At 37.4% G+C, this 22,110-nt stretch overlaps 2 protein-coding genes across 2 annotated transcripts; both read right to left on the reverse strand.

Moving 5' to 3' along the window:
• Window positions 1-945: 945 nt before the first annotated feature.
• LOC130045726 (olfactory receptor 1J4-like) lies at window positions 946-1,911 on the reverse strand. Its single transcript, XM_056138563.1, has one exon. It carries the CDS (start codon window positions 1,897-1,899, stop codon window positions 946-948), a length of 954 nt encoding a protein of 317 aa, XP_055994538.1. The 5' UTR covers window positions 1,900-1,911.
• A 15,053-nt stretch (window positions 1,912-16,964) lies between these two features.
• On the reverse strand, window positions 16,965-19,173 carry LOC130045727 (olfactory receptor 1J4-like). Its single transcript, XM_056138564.1, has 3 exons — window positions 18,240-19,173; window positions 18,127-18,166; window positions 16,965-16,989 (listed from the first exon to the last, which is right to left on the reverse strand). The coding sequence occupies exons 1-3, from the start codon at window positions 19,171-19,173 to the stop codon at window positions 16,965-16,967; spliced, it is 999 nt and encodes a 332-aa protein (XP_055994539.1).
• Between the last annotated feature and the right edge of the window lie 2,937 nt (window positions 19,174-22,110).

A 22,110-nucleotide genomic window follows, 5' to 3' on the forward strand; every position in this document is an offset into this window, starting at 1 on the left:
AGAAATTTTTCCTATGTACACATTAAAGATATGACATATTTTAATACTCCATAAGAATGTTACTTTGAAATGACTAAAATATTGAATAGAGACAAAATTGCACCATTACAAGTATTTATTTAAGTCATAAAAATTTATTTGAATTTTTGCCTTTTGAGTATAAGAACATTTCCAGCAATACTGAGATATTAGCAACCTCTCCTGGATATTATATTACTGAATATGTGGGCTTAACAACTCAGCCCTTGGACAAATGCAGAAGAGATTGGACAGAACATAAACTCATGCTTGTAAGGAAATAAATTTGAATCATTGAATTATTATAGTGGTGATGTCAGAATTTAAAAAACAGGAAGTGGAATTTCCATTTTTGTGAGTGTCTTTAGATGTCTCCTTCATTTGACCCTAAAAAATCTGATGACAGAAATCCTGCTTTTTTTATGTTAATTGATGGATATGGAGGAGTATATTTCCTCATTCATGCCAATCTGCATCTTTACCAATTCTACACATGCTTTAAAAAAGGACAGCATTATTCACTCTAACCATCGGTAAAGAACTGTCAGAGTCAGTGAGAGTCAGTCTGGGCAATGAAAGCAAGTGTATGTCATCAGAGTGTGAGAAGACAATTCCAAACTCTCTGGAATACCAAGCTCTCTGTGTACACAGTTTCAGCAGAACAATCAAAATATGAAATATTCCCAAAACTGAAGTAATTGGTTCCATATCCATTTGAATTTATATTTTATTGCTATTTTTTCTTTTTGGGTCACACCTGGCAATGCACAGAGGTTACTCCTGGCTCTGCACTCATGAGTTACTCCTGGTGGTGCTCAGGGAACCATATGAGATGCTGGGAATCGAACCCGGGTCGGCCGCGTGCAAGGCAAACGCCCTACCTGCTGTGCTATCTCTCCAGCCCTGAATTTATATTTTATACAAGATTCATATTAAGTTATCTGACTTGCAGAACTTCATCCTATTGACTAACAATTTCAGAGCATGTTTCATATCTCTGTTTCTCAAACTGTAGATGAAAGGGTTCAGCATGGGGGTGACTATCATATACATCACAGAAGCAGCTATTTCTTTATTACTGGAGACAGATGAAGAGGAGAAAAAGTACACTTCTGCAATTGTTCCATAGTATAAAGCTACCACTAGGAGATGGGAACCACAGGTAGAAAGGACTTTGAAGAATTTCTTACGGGAGGGATTCCTCAGAACAGTGGCCCATATACGAATATAAGAGGCCATGATACTGAAGAAAGGCAGGGAAACAATCAATCCTCCCTCAACGAAGATGACAAGTTCATTGAGTGAGATGTCAGAACAGCTCATCTTCAGGAGTGCTGTGAGATCACAGAAGAAGTGGGGAATGGCAATGTTACCACAGAAGGACACTTGGGCCAAGAGAAGGGTGTGCAACAGAGAATGGAAGCAACATAATAGCCAGGATACAGTTACTAATGAGATACATCGCTCCTGCCTCATGATGGTGGTGTAGTGGAGTGGCTGACAGATGGCCACATACCTGTCATAAGCCATCACTGCAAGTAGGAAATTGTCCAGACAACCAAACCATATGAAAAAATACATCTGTGAAACACATCCTGCGTAGGGGATAAACTTGTGATTACTCTGCATGTCCACCAACATTTTGGGCACAGTGACCGATGAGAAAGACACATCAGTGAAAGCCAAGGCACTGAGGAAGAAGTACATGGGCGTGTGAAGGCGAGTGTCCATCCGAATGAGCAGGATGATGAGAAGGTTCCCTACCACCGTGGCCAGGTACATGACCAGGAAGAGAGTGAAGAATAAGCCCTGTTGTTCTGGGGGTATGGGGAGCCCCTGAAGGAGGAATTCAGACACAGTGGTCACGTTCTCTCTTTTCATGCTGCTCCTGTCTCTTCTGAAAATGAAAGAAATAATGAGATGTCTGGAACATGGGTAGGCTTAACAGTATAGAAATGCCATCTTATATGAAATTTGAACTTTATCCAAGGCTTCTGTTCATTTCTAACAGGTGTGCAGGTGTGGATGCATAAACTGTACAGTTTATGCCCCAGTAATAGATAACACCCTCAATGACAAATAAAATTCCCCACACTGATGCCATAAAGCATTTGTCTGTAACCCAGAACCATTTATTAGAGCAGTTTGTTTGAGGTACTAAACAAAACACTGAGTACTAACAAGTAATAAAGAGATCAAAAGTCTTTATGTTATGTTAAGAAGTTTATACATTTATGTCATGCCAGTTCAGTAATTTACAATGGTAACAAAGACACGGGCATCAAGGACAGTGGACACAAGGTCCAGTAATATTGCTCCATAGTTGGAAGCCTACCTCATGAGCTGGGGGAGAAGTCAGCTGGAATAGAGAAGAGATCACTAAGTCAATGATGGTTGGAGGGATCATTTAGGATGGAAGATGTGTGCTGAAAGTAGATAAAGGACCAAACATGATAACCTCTCAGTATCTATATTGCAAACCATAATGCCCAAAAGTAGAGAGAGAGTATGGGGGAAATTGTCTGCCATAGAGTCAGGGGAGGGTTGGGAAGGCGGTGGGCGGGGGGATACTAGGGACATTGGTAGTGGAAGATGTACGCTGGTGGAGGGATGGGTGTTCAATCATTGTATGACTGAAACTCAAACATGAAAGTTTTGTAACTGTATCTTTTGGTGATCATAAAAAAAAGACATGGGCATTAGGAGACAGCTATCAGTCAGTCCCTTTAAAATGATGTGAAGCTCTTTATACTGAAATAGAATAACATCAGTGAAACTGACTGGATCATAACCATCAGAGATATTTAGTACTTTCTGTCACAAAAATATTCATCACAGTTAATAAAAGTGATGGATATTGAGCATTAAGATATAATATGTCAGGTACTATTGCAAGAGATTTGCATCATCTTTGTATTAAGAGTACAAAGAAAACAACATTTTAACTTTATTATGAGGAATAGTAGAAAAATGTGCAAAGGTATATCACTCTTAGGTTAAATAAGTGAATTGATAATATGGATGTGTTGAATCGATTCCATAACCATTTGTACAGCTCTCATATTCCTTAGTTTTGATAACCAGACATGCTCAGGTGATAGCACTCCACATCTAAAAATGTGATCAAGCTTGTACATCACACAATTCATACATTTTACTCTCAAATTTAGATTTGAAAATAACGTGCCATACCATATGTCATGTCTGCATGACATATGGTAATTTATGTACCTTTCATTTTATAGATGTGATAAAACTAAGGCACAAAACATAAATGACAAAACTAAAGTTATGCAGTTCTCTGATGTAAACTCGAGAGTCACATTCTCCCTACTTGGAAGTCAGGTTAGGGATTAGGAACGTCAAATGGATACTGCTAAGGAGAAATCATACTGGGTTTCTTATTCAAATATAAAAATCAAATCTTCCTCAAGGACCATGACCTTGCCCAGGGGAATTTGTCCTCTTCCTTCATGTTTAATAAGAAGAATAATAGTGACTTATGTGTGAAGGTCTGGTTGTTTACTGACATGTACTACATATGTCCTAACATCCTCACTGTGAAACCAGAAGAAGATAAACAAACCATAACTAAACTGGGACCTTGACTGAGGCCAGACTTTGTGTAGAAAAAAGCTAAGCATGAGTTAGGGAAGGATAATTAGGCTTTCCAAAAGTATGACAAGGGCTGTGCGGACATTTCTACTGAGCCTTCTGCCTGTAGTGTTACAAAAAAAACCCAAGAAAATAGAAACCTCCATGATGAAAGCACTTGATTTGGGGAAATATAATTAAAGTATTCCTCTTTACTAGAACCCATTATATGCCAGGCATGGCATTGAATAATTTGTGCATATTTCCCAATTTAAGTTTCAATATAGCATTATAATCAAGACTCAGTTCCCCTTTCTTTGCCAGCTGGTAAACTGGATCTCAGAATCAAGTGCCAAACTAAGGTTAGGTCTGACTCTGATCTACTTAGATAATTGGCATCATAGGCTTCCTTGATGCCAATATGAATGCGAAGACTTCCTATTGGTGAAGATAGACACCAATTTGCCTGCTCAATGCAGAACTATATACACCATGGAAAGTCTGCTAAAGTGGTCATGTGTGCAGGTCCAATTAATTCATGGATACCACCACAGAAATAATAGGCATAAAGGATGTCATTGAACACTTATAAATACATAAACTTGTAATGAGATACAAAGATACTAATAAAATGTAAGATCAAACATTTCCACATAACATATATTTCAAGGCATCTCTCTTGTCATGGTCATCTGTAAATTCAGGAAACTTATACTTCCTGTTGGAGAACACAGCTCTGTCTCTTTAGAATCTGAAATCTTATTACTTATGATCTTGGTGTACAAGATAAAAAAATATGGTAGTTATAGAACAAGAGTAAGCAGATGTTGATTACAAGACCCCCAAACGCATTATGAGCAACTTTGCTTATGGGAGATTATTTAGTGCTGTGTCCTCTGGTAAATGAGAGGAAAAGAAACAATTTAAGAGTCATTTATCTCTGTCTATATCTGTGTTCTCTCTCTACCTTTTCTTTTTTTCCATATGTTTCTCTGTATTTTTTCTCTATCTATAGAAAATACATTACCAAGACAGAACTTTTGGAAAAATGTATGTGTGCCTACACTACACTAGCTGGAATCAGCACAGATACATGGAATGTATGTAAAATTTTCTAAAAAAAAATAGAGACACACCTTATTCTTCTAGATTCCCAAGTTCACGCTGATCTCTCCACTCCTTGGTAGGTCAAGCTCCTTCTAATCCAGTTTCAGAGTTCTCAATTTCTGTTATAGACATCAGGAATAAAAGAATTTGGAACGGCTTCCATAACCCCATAATCTTATGAGCTTCCTGGTCTGTCTTTGAACTCCACGGCAGTAAGGACGATGTCATTTTATAAACCTCAAAGAGGACAAAGGTAAAGTCCCTAAGCTCTTGGTTAAGGAGAGATGGTAAGGCAATTATCTCTAGTCCAATCAGACCTTGGGGAAAAGCCTGTGCAGAAGCTGGAGGGACTGAATGGGTGTAATAGCAGCCACTTGAGAGAGTGTCCTTGGTGTCAGGGGCACCCTGAGATGATGTGTACCTATTCACCATTACAGGTGGGAATAAAAGTGGATCGAATAATGCTCCTGTCTGACCACTGCATTGACAACCAGTGTTGTCTAGACTGGGCTGGAAGCAGGACTCTGCCTATCATTCATTGTTGACCCTAAGTAACTAAAGGAACTTTTATTAGCCTTGTTTCAACTGTTGTGAAATAAAAAACTATGCCATTCTGAAGATTTAATACAGATTTAATATCACTCATGCACACAAATGCAAAACTAATATCCATTGCTTCTGTCATTAATTTTCCATATCCCAGCAAAATATAAGTGCATCTATAGTCATGATTTTGCTATAGAATTGATAATGGTTGACGTACTTGGCCAATTGATTGCCAATTCTTCAGTTAAAAATTCTCCCTCAGATTTCCCAGAGTAGGGCTTAAGGCCCACAAAATCATGTGTTCTGGCCCAGTATATGACTAATAGACATATACGCTTCTTATGGGGTACCTGTGGCCTGTATGCATATATTGACTGTATGACTTCCAAGTGATTTTATGCTTCTCCAACTGGGCATTTGGAGAAAAAAAGGGTTTCCCATCCCTGAAACTGTCCAGATAAAACAACACAGCATTCTGATACAAATATTTGATAAGTAAGCTAGTACAATAATGTCCTATATTTAACAGATATTAGCAGACACTTCACAGTCAAGAGGGGCCTAGATTGCATTCAGATTTTAGAGTGGGAGTTATTTGTTCATTATTATTCTCAAGTTTTCTTTCAACATATTTCATTCACTTCAACCTCAACCATCAGTTATTGTTACATATATAACCTACTCTACATATTGAGACAAGCTTCTTTGTTATGTCTTCCCAAGACATTGCACCTTAGGATAGAAGTGATATAGTTCATCCCCTATTCAGAGCCTAGCACAAGCCTAAGCAATGTTTATAATTTGCATTTCCCTCTATCAGTCTTGAATGGTTTTATCTCATCATTTGTTTATGATAACTTTGCAATTATATTACTTGGTTTTGGGCTGTTTAGGCATTCAATTTTCTTCATGGTCTTATATTGTTGGTTATTCTACATTTGAAAAGTTCTCAGATATTATTTACTCTTTTTTTAAAAAGCTATCTGTTCCTCCATACTTTTTAAAATTCATATGCAATATCCATTTGCATCCCTCCTCACCCAAAGTTTCTGTAGCACTGTGATTTAGAATATTACTAGTAATATTTACAATATTACTTGTAATAGTAATAAAGCTCCAGGCATACAATGTTTCAACATCATACCCACCACCAAAGTGTCAGGATTCCCTCCCATAGACACCCACCCCAATTCTTGGTAAGATCAATTCTTATAGATCTCTTCTCAAGGTCTATTACTACCCATTATTTGTTATTTATTTTTTGTGTCTCTTTACATATAAAAAAGATAACTCTCAAATTTTCTTCTTCTGATTGACTTCACTTGGCATGATGGTTTTAGTTTCGTTTACATAGTGGAGGGTGCAGATACATCTAAACCCTGTTTTGTATTTTATCACACAACTTAGCTTAGTGAATTGTTTAAAAAAAAATTCCAAGTGGTGCTACACAAACACACACACACACCTAAGTCAAGACCTGAAATCAATTAATTTCCATAGACTGATGAGTATTAAAGAATGTGTGGTATTGACAGACATAGAGTGACCGTGCTGATATATGGGATATAAAGAAAACCAACCATTATATAAAACTAATATAATACCCAAGGACAGTAGAAACAAGGTCCAGAAGTAGTGGTCCACAGTTGGAAGCCTGCCTCAAATGCTCTGGGAGAAGCAGTTGGGAAAGGAAGGGAGCACTATGACAAGATAATTGGAAATAATCACTCTGGATAAGAACTGTGTGCTGAAAATAGGTAAAGGAATGAAAATGATAACCTCTCAGTACCCGTATTGCATACCATAATGCCTCAAAGGAGAAAGAGAAAGAGAGAGAGAGAGAGTGAAGGAAAGTGCTTGCCATAGAGGGGTTACATCACCAAAATCAGACCATAAATAGCTCTGTATCTGTGTATCTCACAATGATTCAATAAAAGAAATTAATTTTTTAAACTGTGGTATTTATACACAATGCAATGCTACACAGACTATTTAAAATCTTGCCATCTGAAAAACTATTGATGCTATCTAAGTGAAATAAGTCAGACTGAGAAGGACAATTAGTATATGCTTTTACTCATATGTGGGATATAAAGAAACAAAGTTAATAAAGAAAAAAACAAGTGGGAAACCACAAAAACCCGCTCCATTCTTTGGATAAACCAACCAGATAGAAAATCAGGAAGGAAATAAGTCAAAAATGTGGAACTGGAGAAGAAAAAAAACATTCATGGGCATATATAGAATTTCCATTCCCCTAAAAACCAAATGTATATTCTTCTTTAGTGAATGAAAAATATTTTCCAAGATAGATTGCCTATTGGGCACAATTCAAGAACTCATAAAGTCACAAAATTATTCATCATCTCAGGCGTATTTTTGACCACAATGGCATGAAACTAGAAATTAAATACAAAAATAACTACAGAAATAAATAACTACAGTTATGAAAGATTCTGCATTTTGAAACTGGACAACATACTGTTAAATAACCATTAGTCAAAGAGTATATCTAAGAATCCATAAAAATTTTTTGAAATTAATGAGAATAAAGAAGCCAGCTATTAGAACCTATGGTACTCAGCCAAAGCAATACCAAGGGGGAAGTTCATAAAAATGCAGTCTTACATTAAGAAACAAAAAGTATAAATAAATTAAGCTCACAGCTTAAGACTCCCAAGAAAGAATAAGAAATTATACTAATGTAAATAGAATAAAGAAAATAATAAAATAAGAGAATCAATATATGATGCAAAACTCAAGAAAATAATTCAAAGGGAAAATTATATCAGGAGGTTTTCTTCAAAGTAATAAACAATATTTACAGATTCTTAGCTAGACATATGAATAAAAAAGACATAAAACCTCAATAAACTGAATAATAGTTGAAAGAATAATAAGTACAACAGACACTTCAACAGATAAAAGATCATAAGAGGCCACTATAAACAACTTAATGTCAGTAATTTGCAGATCCTAGAAGTCATGAATTCTTAGAAACATAAAACCTTTAAAGATTGAATCAGGAGGATGTAGAAAACATGACTATAATCATCACAAGTAATGTAATTTAAATGTAATTAAAAATCCATAAGGAGCCACTGCCTGCCTTCGACAGTAACCCATGTCCACTCTTAAGATTCATGAGCTATATCTCTGAGGAGATACAAGCCAAGATGCTAAAATTCTGCTGGTGTCCCAGTTGAAAACTCTGGGATTTCCTCAGGAGTAGGGTAGGCCAAGTCCCTGCCCTGCCAAAGCCCTGGCAGCCATACCCACAACACATTGCTGCCATCACACCAATGGCCCAACTCCATGGCTTCAATAAGAATCTCTACAGAAACATCAAACCACAAAAATTTCAGATATTCTAGTGTTTAGACAGAGAACTCTGGGGTCTTCTCGGAGTGGGGCAGACAGCTTCCCCAACCCTTTCATACTTCCTGAAGCTCAGAAGCCACACCCCCCTTCCCCAGCTGCTGCCATGAGGACTCACCCACTGGCCCCGCTCTTCAGATTCATGAACTAAATCTCTGAGGAGATGCAAGCAAAGCCACGAAGATTCATGAACACACCAGTGTCCTGGATTTTGAAAACCAGAAAATCTGAAAACTCATGTCAATCCATCAGCCCAGTTCCATAGATCTTGAATTTACAGAAGTTCTACAGATCTTGAAGTTACAAATACAGACTGAAGTTCTACAAATCCTGAAGATCTATAGTTCTATAGATACTTCTACAGAAGACTGTATCAGACCCCTTCTGCAGATCCTACAGACTCTGAAAACTGAAAACTCCGTGCCAACTGATCAGGCCAGTTCTATACAGTCTGAAGTTTCTGTAGTGTCTGGTCACGTATGCCAAATATAACATAGTCCACGTTCCACAACACTGAAATTCCAGTAGGAGCACAACAAATTATATAGGAAAATAATGCAGAAGGAAACTAAACACAACAAAAACAATAACACAGAAGGGTCAACTAGCAACAACTTAGTAAATCCTCAGAAGAGTATTTAATAACTCTGTGGTAAGATAAAAATATTTTCACAAATTTTCTTTTACTGAAATATTTTTTATAATTCCTTTAGCCATTTGGTTATAACAAGCGATATAAAAACTTATGGTGTTCCTGCTAAAAACACAATCTTGGGGGTGGTTTGTAAAGTGGGACAATGGTGGAGATAAGGTCACTCAGGTGGTGGGATAGGTGTCAGAACATCAAAAGCCCCAAACAACTTTATTATTAACAACTTTGTAAGCCATGGTATTTAAATAAGTTATCTTTAAAAAATACTTAGAACAGCTACAGAGAAAAACAAAAAGATAAGATGAAATCATGAAGTTTTCTGAAACTTGAATGGAATAGCAGGGCATCATATTAAGCAAAGTTAATCAGGGGGAGAAGAACAAATACCAGATGATCTTAATCATCGGTGGCATCTAGAAAGATAAAAAGGAAATTGATAACATTGATCAGTGACTAACTCTCAGTCTTAAATGCAAACTTTGAGTACACAGCAGTGAGGACAGACGCAGGCTAAAAGCAGCCCAAGTCCATGGTTATCTGTCACTCTTTGGTGGTAGTGAAGGCATAGTGTCTTGTACATTAAAACCACAAATTTTGTTATAATTATGTTACTATACAATAAAAATAAAACACACAACTAAAAAAGATCTTTTAAATGGAAATAATAGATTGGTAGTGACTGGAGAGGGAAAAAGCTAGGGATCTGTGAAATGGGCCAAGAAGTTCCAGTGTCTGGTGATGAATGGGAACTACTTTGAGGAGTGAGCATGATCATGAGGAAGTTCATACAACTGTAGCGTCACAATATTGCACACCAGACTTGAGTCTATTATATAACAATATTACCTCAAGAATAAAGTCATTTCTCAGCTCAGACAATATCATAGGAAAACTGCTCACAGTCCATTTCATCAGATTCCCATCTGAAGGCCATATTCTTTGTCCTTGCACCAATATAAGGTACTTGAAGTTCCCCAGTAGGGCCAGATTTTTCTTCTTATACTTCTGCTCACATGCATCTACCTCCCAAATTCCCTCACTCTGTAATCCTGCCACACTGGGCTCCTAGTTCTCTAAGCTGAGTCTGTAGCTGGTAGCCATAGCCCTCCAGATCTGTGTGTGCTGGTTAAGCTTCACATAGGCCACCAGCATCTTCTAGTCTATACTTATGGATGATAGTAATCCTTTACAGTACTTATTAGGCGAGGTGCTGAAGAAAAGGACATAACCTTTGAGAATGATGGGTGGACCACAGTATCAAAATCCTGGCCACTGCTTCTACAACACTCTCCATTAGCTTACCCTTTCACTTGTGGGCTCCAATTCTATGTCTTGGACATGGAGAGATCAGCACCACACTTCTGCTCCCGTTCTGGCTGTTCTGAAAGTTGCAGGACTAGTCACTGATGGTGATCAAAAGTCCATTCAAAGGGATCCACCTTGAAAGATCTAAGAAACCTTTCTTTGTTCAGAAAGGCTCACAGATTTCGCTGTCAATATTTCTGGATGCCTTTCCTACTGCAATGTCAACTCTAGGAGAACACAGAACAGGAAGTTCTGTTTGCTCCTCTGTGCTGATGTGCAGCATGTGCCCCAGGACTATCTGATATAGGAGGAGCAATCTGTTTCCCTGTCCAGTTTACAAGGACTTAGTGAAGCTGTGGGAATTCATTCCCCTTACAAAAACCCCCAGGATGGGAGAGACTCCTGTTAGACAAGATCCTTTCGTTATTAGAATGCAAATGGATTGCAACAATGCACCCAGGAAAGAATAATAAAACAGAAAAGAATAGAATGGATAACAAAAAAAAGCTGCAGGAAATGTACCAAGAAAGTATAGAATAAGACTATTTAGTGTCTTTGAGATGTAGTGACAACATGGACAAAAATGGAATAGAGAGGGGCTGTAGAGATAGCACAGCGGTTAGGGCCTTTGCCTTGCACACGGCTGACCCGGGTTCGATCCCCAGCATCCCATAGGGTCCCCTGAGCACCGCCAGGAGTAACTCCTGAGTGCAGAGCCAGGAGTAACCCCTGTGTACCGCCAGTTGTGACCCCCTCCCAAAAAAAAGCAAAAAAAAAATGGAATAGGGAGCTGTCAGGACTTTATATTGTAAGGATGCCTTCGATCATTAAGTAAAAGATCCCGACCTCTGATCTTTATGTACCATTGAATGTTGATATGTGTAGCAACTATCTATCCTTTTTAATTTCTGTCAACATCAGCTCAGCTCAGGGAATGGAGAAAGCAAGAGATATTGTATTGAATAAAGGGCAGCCTATGAAAGCACTATGGGCTGCCCAGGCGACCTAAGGCTTCGACAGTCCCTATGTGTTTGTCTGTCTCATTCCCTGCAAATGAACCCCACTGGACAGGGATTGAAAGTGTCAATTTGATTTGCTTTAGACATGAAACCATGATCTTAAGGGGTATTACCACCACACATGATCCTAAAGAAACAGGCCTCTCAGAGAGAATAGATCAATGATAATAACTCTTGCACACCCTGTTTTTATAGAAACTGCATTGCTGAAGCAGTCAATGGGCTAAAATATTTTGTATGCAGAAATACAAAAAATGTTTCTTAGATCTCTACTTTTTTTTAAAATTCATTCTTTTTTTAATTGAACCACCATGAGACAGTTACAAAGCTTTTGTTAGAGTCTCAGTCATACAATGATCAAACACCCATCCCTCCACCAGTGCACATCTTCCCCCACCAATGTTCCCAGTATCCCCCCATCCCAACCCTACCCGTGACTCTATGACAGACAATTTCCCCCATACTCTCTTTCTACTTTGGGGCATTATGGTTTGTAACACAGATACTGAGAGATCTCTACTTTTCTTTCTGTTTATTTTTTTTTCTTCAAAAGAACCAAAAACCTAAGACCTGTTAAATATGATATCCGTTTTAGGAAGAAATGCAGAAAAATAAATAATTATCACCAGCTAGATAGCCAGGTGGTGTAATGGCTTCAAGGTCCCCAGCCTATTTATCCCAGATCCACCTTCCATGGCTTGTAAGGAAATAGGCAAGACAGAAATTTTAAGTCCTTTCTTCTGCCCATATACATATTACTTAAAACAAGCCACGTGAAAGATTGAGCATTGTTCCTAGTTTCCTTGTACTCTGGAGTGCAATAAATTCTTTCACTTAAGAAAAAAGTAGAAAGAACCAAAGAGAGGAGCTAGATGGGAAGTGTTAGGGTTCTGGATCTAAGAGACCTCACAAAACAGTAAGCTTTGCCGTATAAAGTTTATTCGGCATAAGCCGAACAAGCATTGAGTTCAGAAATCTGAAAAGGCTGAGAAGGCTAGGAAAACTGATCCATGTGGGCCATCCCCTCTAGTAGGAGAGTGATCCTTCCCCTTGTCTCCAGGGTCCTTTTATACACTAAGAATACAAGGGGTTTTCCTGATTATCTCATACGACTTCCTGGTGACATTTTACTTAATTGGTTCTGTGGATATCTCCACTGACTTCATGCAGGGGTAATTCTGCTTTTCCAGCTGATTGCCATAAGTGGTGTCTGGTACAACTGATGGTTTGGCATAGTGTTTCAGATTCGACTAGGAGTCGGTTAGAGTTGCTCCTTTATTAAATGGCTGTGCTGATGCTAAGCAAGGCTAAGTATCACAAGAGGGGCATGGGTCTCCATGAGAAGCAAAGGGAATCAGCAAGGGGTCAAGGGACCACTCTTCAAAAAAAAAAATAAAATGGTATAGCCAAATATCCAAACCATACAGCCAACAACTCTGAAAATAAGAGATCCAAACTACAACAAACACACTTGAAAACATGCCTGTCAAGGTGGCAGACTGCGGGTGTGGGAGGGAAATGGAGGGAAACCTGGGAAACCTGGGGGAGGGCAGAAGACACCAGTGATGGGTTAGGCTGGAACATAATATGACTCAAACTCAACTACAAATAACTATAAATCTCGGTGCTTTAACAAAAGAAAAATTTAAGAAAGAAAATGTGCAACAGTTTTTGTCCTTCTAGTGTCTGGACAGCAAGCCCGCCTTTGTCTTCTTTAGTGGCATCTCAATTTCAAGAGTTGATGAGATAGTATTTTACTGTTTGTACCTCCAACTAACATCCTCAAGTTCCTTGAGTCACTTTAATTGGAAAGTCTACTGTGTTTCTTAATTATCCAGGAGCCAAAGGAGCCCAAAGGACAAAGGCCTAGCAGCTCATAGCTGCTCTCCACATGCTCAGGTTGAACCTCATCCATGAGTGAATCTATTCCTGGACATCTCATACTTTACAGTACTAATATTCCAAGACTAATGTACCGCATTTTATGGGGTTTAAAGTAGAAGGCAACCAATCTTAGGGGAATATATCTATATTATATAAACACACATATATAGAGATGTATAGATACACATATGGATATATACATATATACACATATTTACACATACGTATATATACATCGATATATGCGTATATATATTCATATATAAGCACACAAGGCTCAACCGTTAACAACATATTAGTCATCTCTTATAGAAGGGCTTAATTGCTTGTGGGTGAAACTCAACAATCTTTATTAACCTTCCTCTAAGAAACTTTTTATGGATTTTTTTTTTGCGTATTACATATAACAAATGATACAAAATTTTGGTTCTGCTTTGGAGGCAGGGGTTGGGGTTCAGGATGGAAACATCCGAAATATGGTGGTGGAAAGGTGTAATGGTGGTGGGATTGGTGTGCAAATATTAAATGCAATTAAATATTGTGAACTACTTTATAAAAATGAAATTAAATTAAAAAACAAAAAGGTCTTTCTTATTTTCCAGTATGTGAATTCAAAGAAATTGATTCCAAGTGTTCATGTGGTGTATCATTCTCCATTTCACTGCCTTAAAAGGTAGTTGTAAGCAACTGTTTATAAATTATGCTTATTTTTACTTATCATTTTTTTAAAAAAAATACTTCCAAACAATTTGTACAAAGCAAATATCACCCTGATACCCAAAGCAGACAGAGATACCACAAAGAAAGAGAATTACAGGCCGATATCCCTGATGAACACAGACTCAAGGACCCTCAACAAACTACTATCAAATAGAATTCAACGACTCATTAAAAAAAAATCATACACCATGACCAAGTAGGATTCATCCCAGGGATGCAAGGATGGTTTAACATTCGAAAATCAATCAACATAATCCATCACATCAACAAAAGAAAAGATAAAAAACATATGGCCATATCAATAGATGCAGAGAAAGCATTTGACAAGATCCAGCACCTGTTTATGATGAAAACCCTTGCCAAAATGGATATAGAGGGGACTTTCCTCAATATAGTTAAAGCCATCTACCACAAGCCTACAGCAAGCATCATCCTCAATGGGGAAAAACTAAGAGCCTTCCCTCTAAGATCAGGGATGAAACAAGGATGCCCACTCTCTCCACTGCTCTTTAATATAGTACTGGAAGTACTTGCAATAGCAGTTAGACAAGAAAAAGATATTAAGGGCATTCAGGTAGGAAAGGAAGAAATCAAGCTCTCACTATTCGCAGATGATATAATACTATACTTATAGAACCCTATAACCTCTACCAAGAAATTCCTAGAAACAATAGACTTGTATAGTAAAGTTGCAGGCTATAAAATTAATATCCAAAAGTCCATGGCTTTCCTATATGCAAACAGTGAGAGAGAAGAAAGTGACATAAAAAACAATCCCATTCACAATTGTGCCCCAGAAAATCAAGTACCCAGGAATGAGCTTAACTAAGGAAGTAAAGGACCTGTACAAAGAAAACTACAAAACGCTACTACAGGAAATAAAAGAGGACATGAGGAAATGGAAAGATATGCCCTGCTCATGGATCGGGAGAATTAACATGGTCAAAATGGCAATACTACCGAAAGCATTGTATAAATTCAATGCAATCCCGATATGGATACCCATGACATTCTTCAAAGAAATAGAGCAAACACTCCTGAAATTTATATGGAACAATAAGCCCCCACGAATAGCTAAAGCAATTCTTGGGAAAAAGAAAATGGGAGGAATCAACCTCCCGAACTTCAAACTCTATGAAGCAGTATGATTAAAACAGCATGGTGCAGGAACAAAGGCAGAGCTGCAGACCAATGGAACAGGGTTGAATATACTGACATCTCCCCTCAAACATATTTTTACTTACCTTAAAATAAGTTAAAACTGTTTTGCAAAAAAAACATATTGAGACTTTATTTGGCCCCTGTATTATTTTGATGTATGTTATTTAAGATTTTTACAGCCATGTTTAAACATTTATATCTTGTTTAATTTTATTGTAGTCAGAGATCCAACTCTGTGTGGTTTATAATGTTTTAGATTTGTTTGGGTGTTTTTTATGACCTTGGATGTGAACTATCTTATAGAATATTTATTCTGAATATGATAAAAATATGTGCTCTGATCTTGTTGGGTGAAGAAAAACTATCGATTGGTTTTACTATTGATGTTTAGCTATATCTTTATGATTTTTCTCTCTGGTGGACATTTCAGTTATTGATGGTAGAGTGTTAAAATCTTTAAACAAACTGGGGTTTTGTCTACTTATCACCTTTATGTTAGATTTTGATAGTCTGAGTTATGTGAATACACATTTGTTGTATTTTTTAAATAACTGATCCTTTTAATAGAATGCATCTCTGGCTAAGTATTTTTATCTTCCTGTTGGGCCAACTTTACCTGAAATTTAAGGCACTCTAGCTTTCCTTTGGTAAGTGTTCATGTGGGATACCTTTTCTTCATTTCTTTATTATTGTTTTATGGAAAAATATGTATATTATTTAGCAAATGAACCATTTTAATAATTTTAATGTACATTTGTGTTTGGCTTTAAGTGTGTTGACATTATTTTGCAATGATTACCAAAGATTACTTAACTTTTCATCATCCAGTGTTGATATTTTGCATCATTTCAACAGTGATTTCCACTTTCTGCTCCCCTCTCACCTGGGAAAGACAATGGCGTTTTGTTTGTAAAGATGACGCATAGAGGTGACATCATTAATACTTGTGTTTTTGTGCATGGCATATCTCACATATTGTTACCTTCAAGGTTTATCCACATTTTACACAGCGATTATTTGTGGGGGAAATGGTTATTCTACTTTAAATGTAAGGGGTTTGTATATATATGACACTGTAGAACTATAGTACTGTCCTCCCGTTGTTCATTGATTTGCTTGAGCAGGTACCAGAAATGTCTCACAACAAATTGTGATACTTATTGTTACTGTTTTTGGCATATCAAATATGTCATGGGGAGCTTGCCAGGCTTTGCAGTGTGGGCGAGATACTCTCGGTAGCTTGCCAGGCTCTCCAAGAGGGGACAGAAGAATCGAACTCAGGTCGGCCTCGTGCAAGGCCAAACACAGTAACAAGTCTCACAATGGAGACATTACTGGGCCCACTCGAGCAAATCCATGAAAAACGGGAGGACAGTGTTACAGTTACAGTGATGGAAATATATATGTCAAAGAAAAGAAAAACAAAAATCAGTTAGGGACCCAGAGAGATAATATGGTGGCTAGGGCATTTGTTTTTTCAGGCAGTCAATCCAGGTTCCATCTCTGGGACCCTATCTGGTTCTCCAAGTTGGCCAGGATTTATCCCTGAGTGCAGAGCCTGGAGTAAACCCTGGGCACCCCTAGGCGTAGCCCCCAAAAAGAAACCTAAAAAACAAAAGAGTGAGTTAGAGTGTGAATAAATGAGAGAAAAATTTAGTGGGGAGGAAATAACGCAGTAGAAAACATAAGAACCTCTCACAGAATAATTTCATTTACTTAGTATATACATACAAATCATATAAATATATGGCACTTATTTGTATTTACTTATGTACATGCTTATATGTAAATATGACTAATAGCTAAGCATATATGACTCTTGTGTGTGTTATTTCTCATATGTAAAAATATCACATATTTACTATAAACACAGTCCCCAATTCATGTAATTATATAAACATACACAAACATGACACCTTAACCTTTCCAGTAAGAAAGTCATAGTTTTTTTGCAGTTACTCTCGCCTCCATTTTCATATTATTGTACAAAAACATTAATTTAGTGTATAAATTTCAAGTGTAGGTTGTTGAATTTTTCTAAATATATGCATCCTTCATATCTCATGGATGAAGATATAAAACATTCTAAAATTACAAAAAAAATAATTCTTAGAAGCAAATGAAATATTGAATACAGAGTGTATTTTCAAAATTTGTAGGGACCAGAGCCATAGTACAGTGGGTAAGGTGTTTGCCTTGCACTTGGCCGACCTGTGTTCAATCCCCGGCATCCCATATGGTACCCCAAGCACCACCAGGAGTAATTCCTGAGAACAGAGCTGTAGTAACTCCTGAGCAATGCTGGGTGTGACCCAAAAAGCAAAAAAATGTGTATAATTGTACATATATATGTATATATATTCGTTATATGCAAGTAAATTTATATGGACCCATAATTTTTAGAGTTTCTACCACAACAAGTGTTGGGAGTGACCCTAGAGCCACGCCTATAATTCTTATGTAGAAGTGAGCCTAACTTTTAAATGCATGGGTCTGACAATTCTGAGCTGCTCTGTCTCAAGATGAACCCATAATTATAAAGAAATGAAATTAGGAGTCATTGAAAGTTTATAGTAGGGATGACAGAATTGAAAATATTAGAAATCTGACTTATGTAAGCAGTAATTTTTTTGCCATATTCTTTCTCTGATGCTAAGAATCTGAAGAAATTAAGGCTGGTCTCTCATGGAGCTGTGGAAAAAAAGAAACTTCTTTTTCATTCCTGCCAGTTGTCATATTTACCACTTTCCCATTCCTAAACTCAACAAGCTGAAATTCGGCACCATGAATTTTCCATGTTCATTTGACTGTATATTTGAAAAACATTCATATTAAGTTATTTGAGTGTCAAGACTTCATTCTATTAACAAATAATTTTAAGGCCTGTTTTATATCTCTGTTTCTCAGGCTGTAGATAAAAGGGTTCAGCATGGGGGTGACTATCATATACATCACAGAAGCAGCTATATCTTTATTACTGGAGATGGAAGATGAGGAGAAAAAGTACACTTCTGCAATGGTTCCATAGAATAAAGATACAACAAGGAGATGGGAACCACAGGTAGAAAGGACTTTGAAGAATCTCTTAGCAGAAGGGTCCTTCAGGACAGTGGCCCATATACGAATATAAGAGCCCACAATAGTGATAAAAGGCAGGAAAACAATTATTCCAGCCTCAATGAAGAGAACCCATTCATTGAGTGAGATGTCTGAACAGCTCATCTTCAAGAGAACAGTGAGTTCACAGAAGAAGTGGGGGATGGTAATGTCATCACAAAAGGACACGCGAACCAAGAGGAGGGTGTGCAAGAGAGAGCGGAGACAACAGTAGATCCAGGATGCAGACACTAATGAGACACATTTCTCTTGCCTCATGATAGTGGCATAGTGGAGTGGCTGACAGATGGCCACATACCTGTCATAGGCCATCACTGCAAGAAGTAAGTTGTCGACACAACCAAACCATATGAAAAAATACATCTGTGACATGCACCCTGCATAGGGGATGGACTTGTGAATGCTCTGCATGTCCATCAACATTTTGGGCACAGTGACCGATGAGAAAGACACATCAGTGAAAGCCAAGTGACTGAGGAAGAAGTACATGGGGGTGTGGAGACGAGAGTCCATTCTGATGAGCAGGATGATGAGCAGGTTCCCCACCACTGTGGCCAGGTACATGACCAGGAATAAGGTGAAAAACAAACCCTGATGTTCTGGGGGTATAGGGAGTCCTAGGAGGAGGAATTCAGACACAGTGGTCTTATTATAACTTTTTATGCTGCTCATGTTTCTGCTGGGAATGAAATAAAGAGAAGAAAGTCAGAAACTTTTATAGCCATAAAGTTATAATAATGCCATTTTTTATATTAAAGTGTCACATTTAAACAAGTCTCCTGTCTATTTCTCAAACCAGAGGATGCATAAACTATAATCTGTACCATTCAGCTGCCAATAATATATTACTTCACTATGACTAACAAGATTTTCTTCTTGGACAGGAGGATAATTTTCTTTTTCTCAAAAAAAAAAGGCATCAAACTATATCTTTGTCCCAGGTGTTACACAAAGCTCTCTGTGCATAGCACAGTCTCAGTGTTGAAGGAGTGTATACCTTGTGGCATGCCTGGTCAATCTTAGTAACTTACTATGATAACATAAAGTTATGGACATCCAGAGAGGTAGCATGTGTGGCATACCCATGTTCAATCCCCAGGACTTCAGATGGTCCTCGGAACACTGCCAGGAGTAAGCCCTGGGCACAGTAGGATATGGCCACAAAACAAAATGAAGCAAAATACATGAACATCAGGAGATAGCTTTCATCATTTGCCTGTAAAATAATGTGAAACTACATTGAAATAGAATAACTATAGTGTTGGATCCTCACTGGACAGAGATACCTAGATAGTATTTCCTTTACCAAAAGTGACTAACTATCAAGGGGCTGGAGCAATAGCACAGCGATTGACCTGGGTTCGATTCCTCTGCCCCTCTCGGAAAGCCCAGCAACCTACTGAGAATATTAATAATAGTGACAGATATTGATACTTTATAGACACTATGTATATATAATTCCAAGGGATTTATATAGACATTTTTTTAAATTTATAAAACCTCTCCAGAGCAACAAAGAAGCAGCATTTAATCCATTTTCATAACTAGGGATAATAGATATATTACCTAAATGTGCAAAGTTAGATCATTCATTAGTAAAATTGGTAAAAATATATCTTTTAGGGATAATTCATCTCCTAACCATTGTACATAAGTGACATAATTCTATTGTTATATAACTAGGTATGCTATATAATATTACTTCACATCTTCTATAGTCATCATATTTATAATATCATATAATCCCGTGTTTTTAAACACTTTAATTTCAAAAAATACATATTTGATGTTGTATGGTATATATAGCAATTTAAATGGTATATAAGGCAGCATCATTTCAAAGATATGTAAAAATGATAATTTAGACATAAGTGAGTAAACCTTCAACCCACAGCTCTCCGATGGTAGACTCTAAATTCAATATTCCCTTAGAAGCTCTAAGTTAGAGGTTAGAATTGCCAAACACATTCTGCCAAGGATGAATCATACCGACCTTTGTATTCAAGTATAGGAGCAGATGGGCAAGTCCACTAGGAACCATTATATTACTCTGGGACACTGACTATCTCGGTTCATGTCCAGCTGGGATGACAGTGACTTGAGCCTTCCATCGAGGCCAGGGTGCTCATGGACATGTTCTGTGTATATCCTCCCTAGAAGAAACTAGAAGAAAATTAGCAGACCACTGAGGAAGATTCGATGCAAGCCAGACATCAGAAGACAGCTCAGCATAAGTGGGAAATGTCAGGCCATGTCTAAAATTATGATAAGGGCCCGGTATGGGAGTTTTCTTAAATTCCTTAGCTTTTTAACCTGTGTTTATTCAGACATTGGAGAAATAAGAATCTTGATGACAATAACACTTGAATTGCAGAAAGATAATGATTATACTTCATCTTCTTTGAGGACTTATATGCCTGACATAATAATAAATAATTTGTGTACATTTTTCATTTTAAGTTTTGATATTGTATTGTGATCAAATATTTACCCTTTATAAGTAGAAACTATTTCAGATACAAATATGTAAGAGTCAGTCTTCAGATAATATACTAGTATTACCTATTGAGGCATTGGCACAGTAGGTATCACGTGATAACTTCCTAGAGGAGGTGGAAACACACGAACATATTTAATAAATGCAGTAATGTAACCACTATTACAGTCCACTAGATATTTGTAGGTGAGATATGTGCTTCCTAGTCACTCACTTACACCATCACTACTTTTAAAAAGACATGAGCAAATACAAACTTAGTGTAATAAAGAGTGATATATCAATAAGTCAATATTCAAGATTTCACATCACCAAGAATTTCAAGCATTTTTTTCCTCATGCTGGTTATTGGCAAATTTAGGAAACTGCCCTCCTTAGTTGGAAACACATTTGTCTAATCAGACACTTCAAGTCTCATTATTCAAACATTTTATCTGTACACAGAGGATAATATGGAAGTATTGAAGGAGAACAGAGAAAGTTTTGACCATACAATCCCAAATCATACTCATAACTGCTCTTCACATACTTAATGGAAATTTATTTGGCTCTGTCTTCTCTCATCAGTGAGAGGAAAGAACCCAATCACGTATATTATGCATTTCCCACAGTCTCTAGATCCATATATCTTCCTATCTCCCTCTGTTTTTCTGCTTTCCTTTCTATATAAGGAGACATATCACTCACATACACCACAAGTTTTGAAGAAATATACATATATTCACATCACATCAACCAGAATAAGCATACAGACTCACATGGAAATCACAGAGTTTTCTAAACACACAGAGACACATCTTGCTCTCCTAGAATTCACACCTCACTCTTCCCTCTGGCCTCAGCACTCATTGGTAACTCAGGCAACTTCTTATCCAGTTTCTGAGTCACCTTCTTGATCATAGACAACAGAATCAAAGAGTAGAAAGAAGCATCCATTAGCCCATCACCTCCTGAACTTTCTGTTCTGATACCCAGAACAATAAGAAGGACATCACTTTATAGATCTTATAGAGAAGAGCAAGCAAATTTCCCTAAGCTCCTGGTTAAGAAAAGAAAGTAGAGTAATTGCCTCCAGTCCAACCAGACCTTGGGGAATAGCCCGTGCAGAGGCT

This window comes from Sorex fumeus, unplaced genomic scaffold (assembly GCF_029834395.1).
Source record: "Sorex fumeus unplaced genomic scaffold, SorFum_2.1 ptg000129l, whole genome shotgun sequence".
NCBI classification, from domain to species: domain Eukaryota; kingdom Metazoa; phylum Chordata; class Mammalia; order Eulipotyphla; family Soricidae; genus Sorex; species Sorex fumeus.

Coding starts and splice junctions, on each gene's coding strand:
- LOC130045726 (XM_056138563.1), bottom strand. CDS start 1,899: ATGAAAAGAGAGAACGTGACCACTGTGTCTGAATTCCTCCTTCAGGGG.
- LOC130045727 (XM_056138564.1), bottom strand. CDS start 19,173: ATGAGCAGCATAAAAAGTTATAATAAGACCACTGTGTCTGAATTCCTC. Junction 18,167..18,239: donor ATTATTTGTTAATAGAATGA/AGTCTTGACACT, acceptor GAAAATTCATGG/TGCCGAATTTCAGCTTGTTG. Junction 16,990..18,126: donor AGTTTAGGAATGGGAAAGTG/GTAAATATGACA, acceptor TTTGTTTTTTAG/GTTTCTTTTTGGGGGCTACG.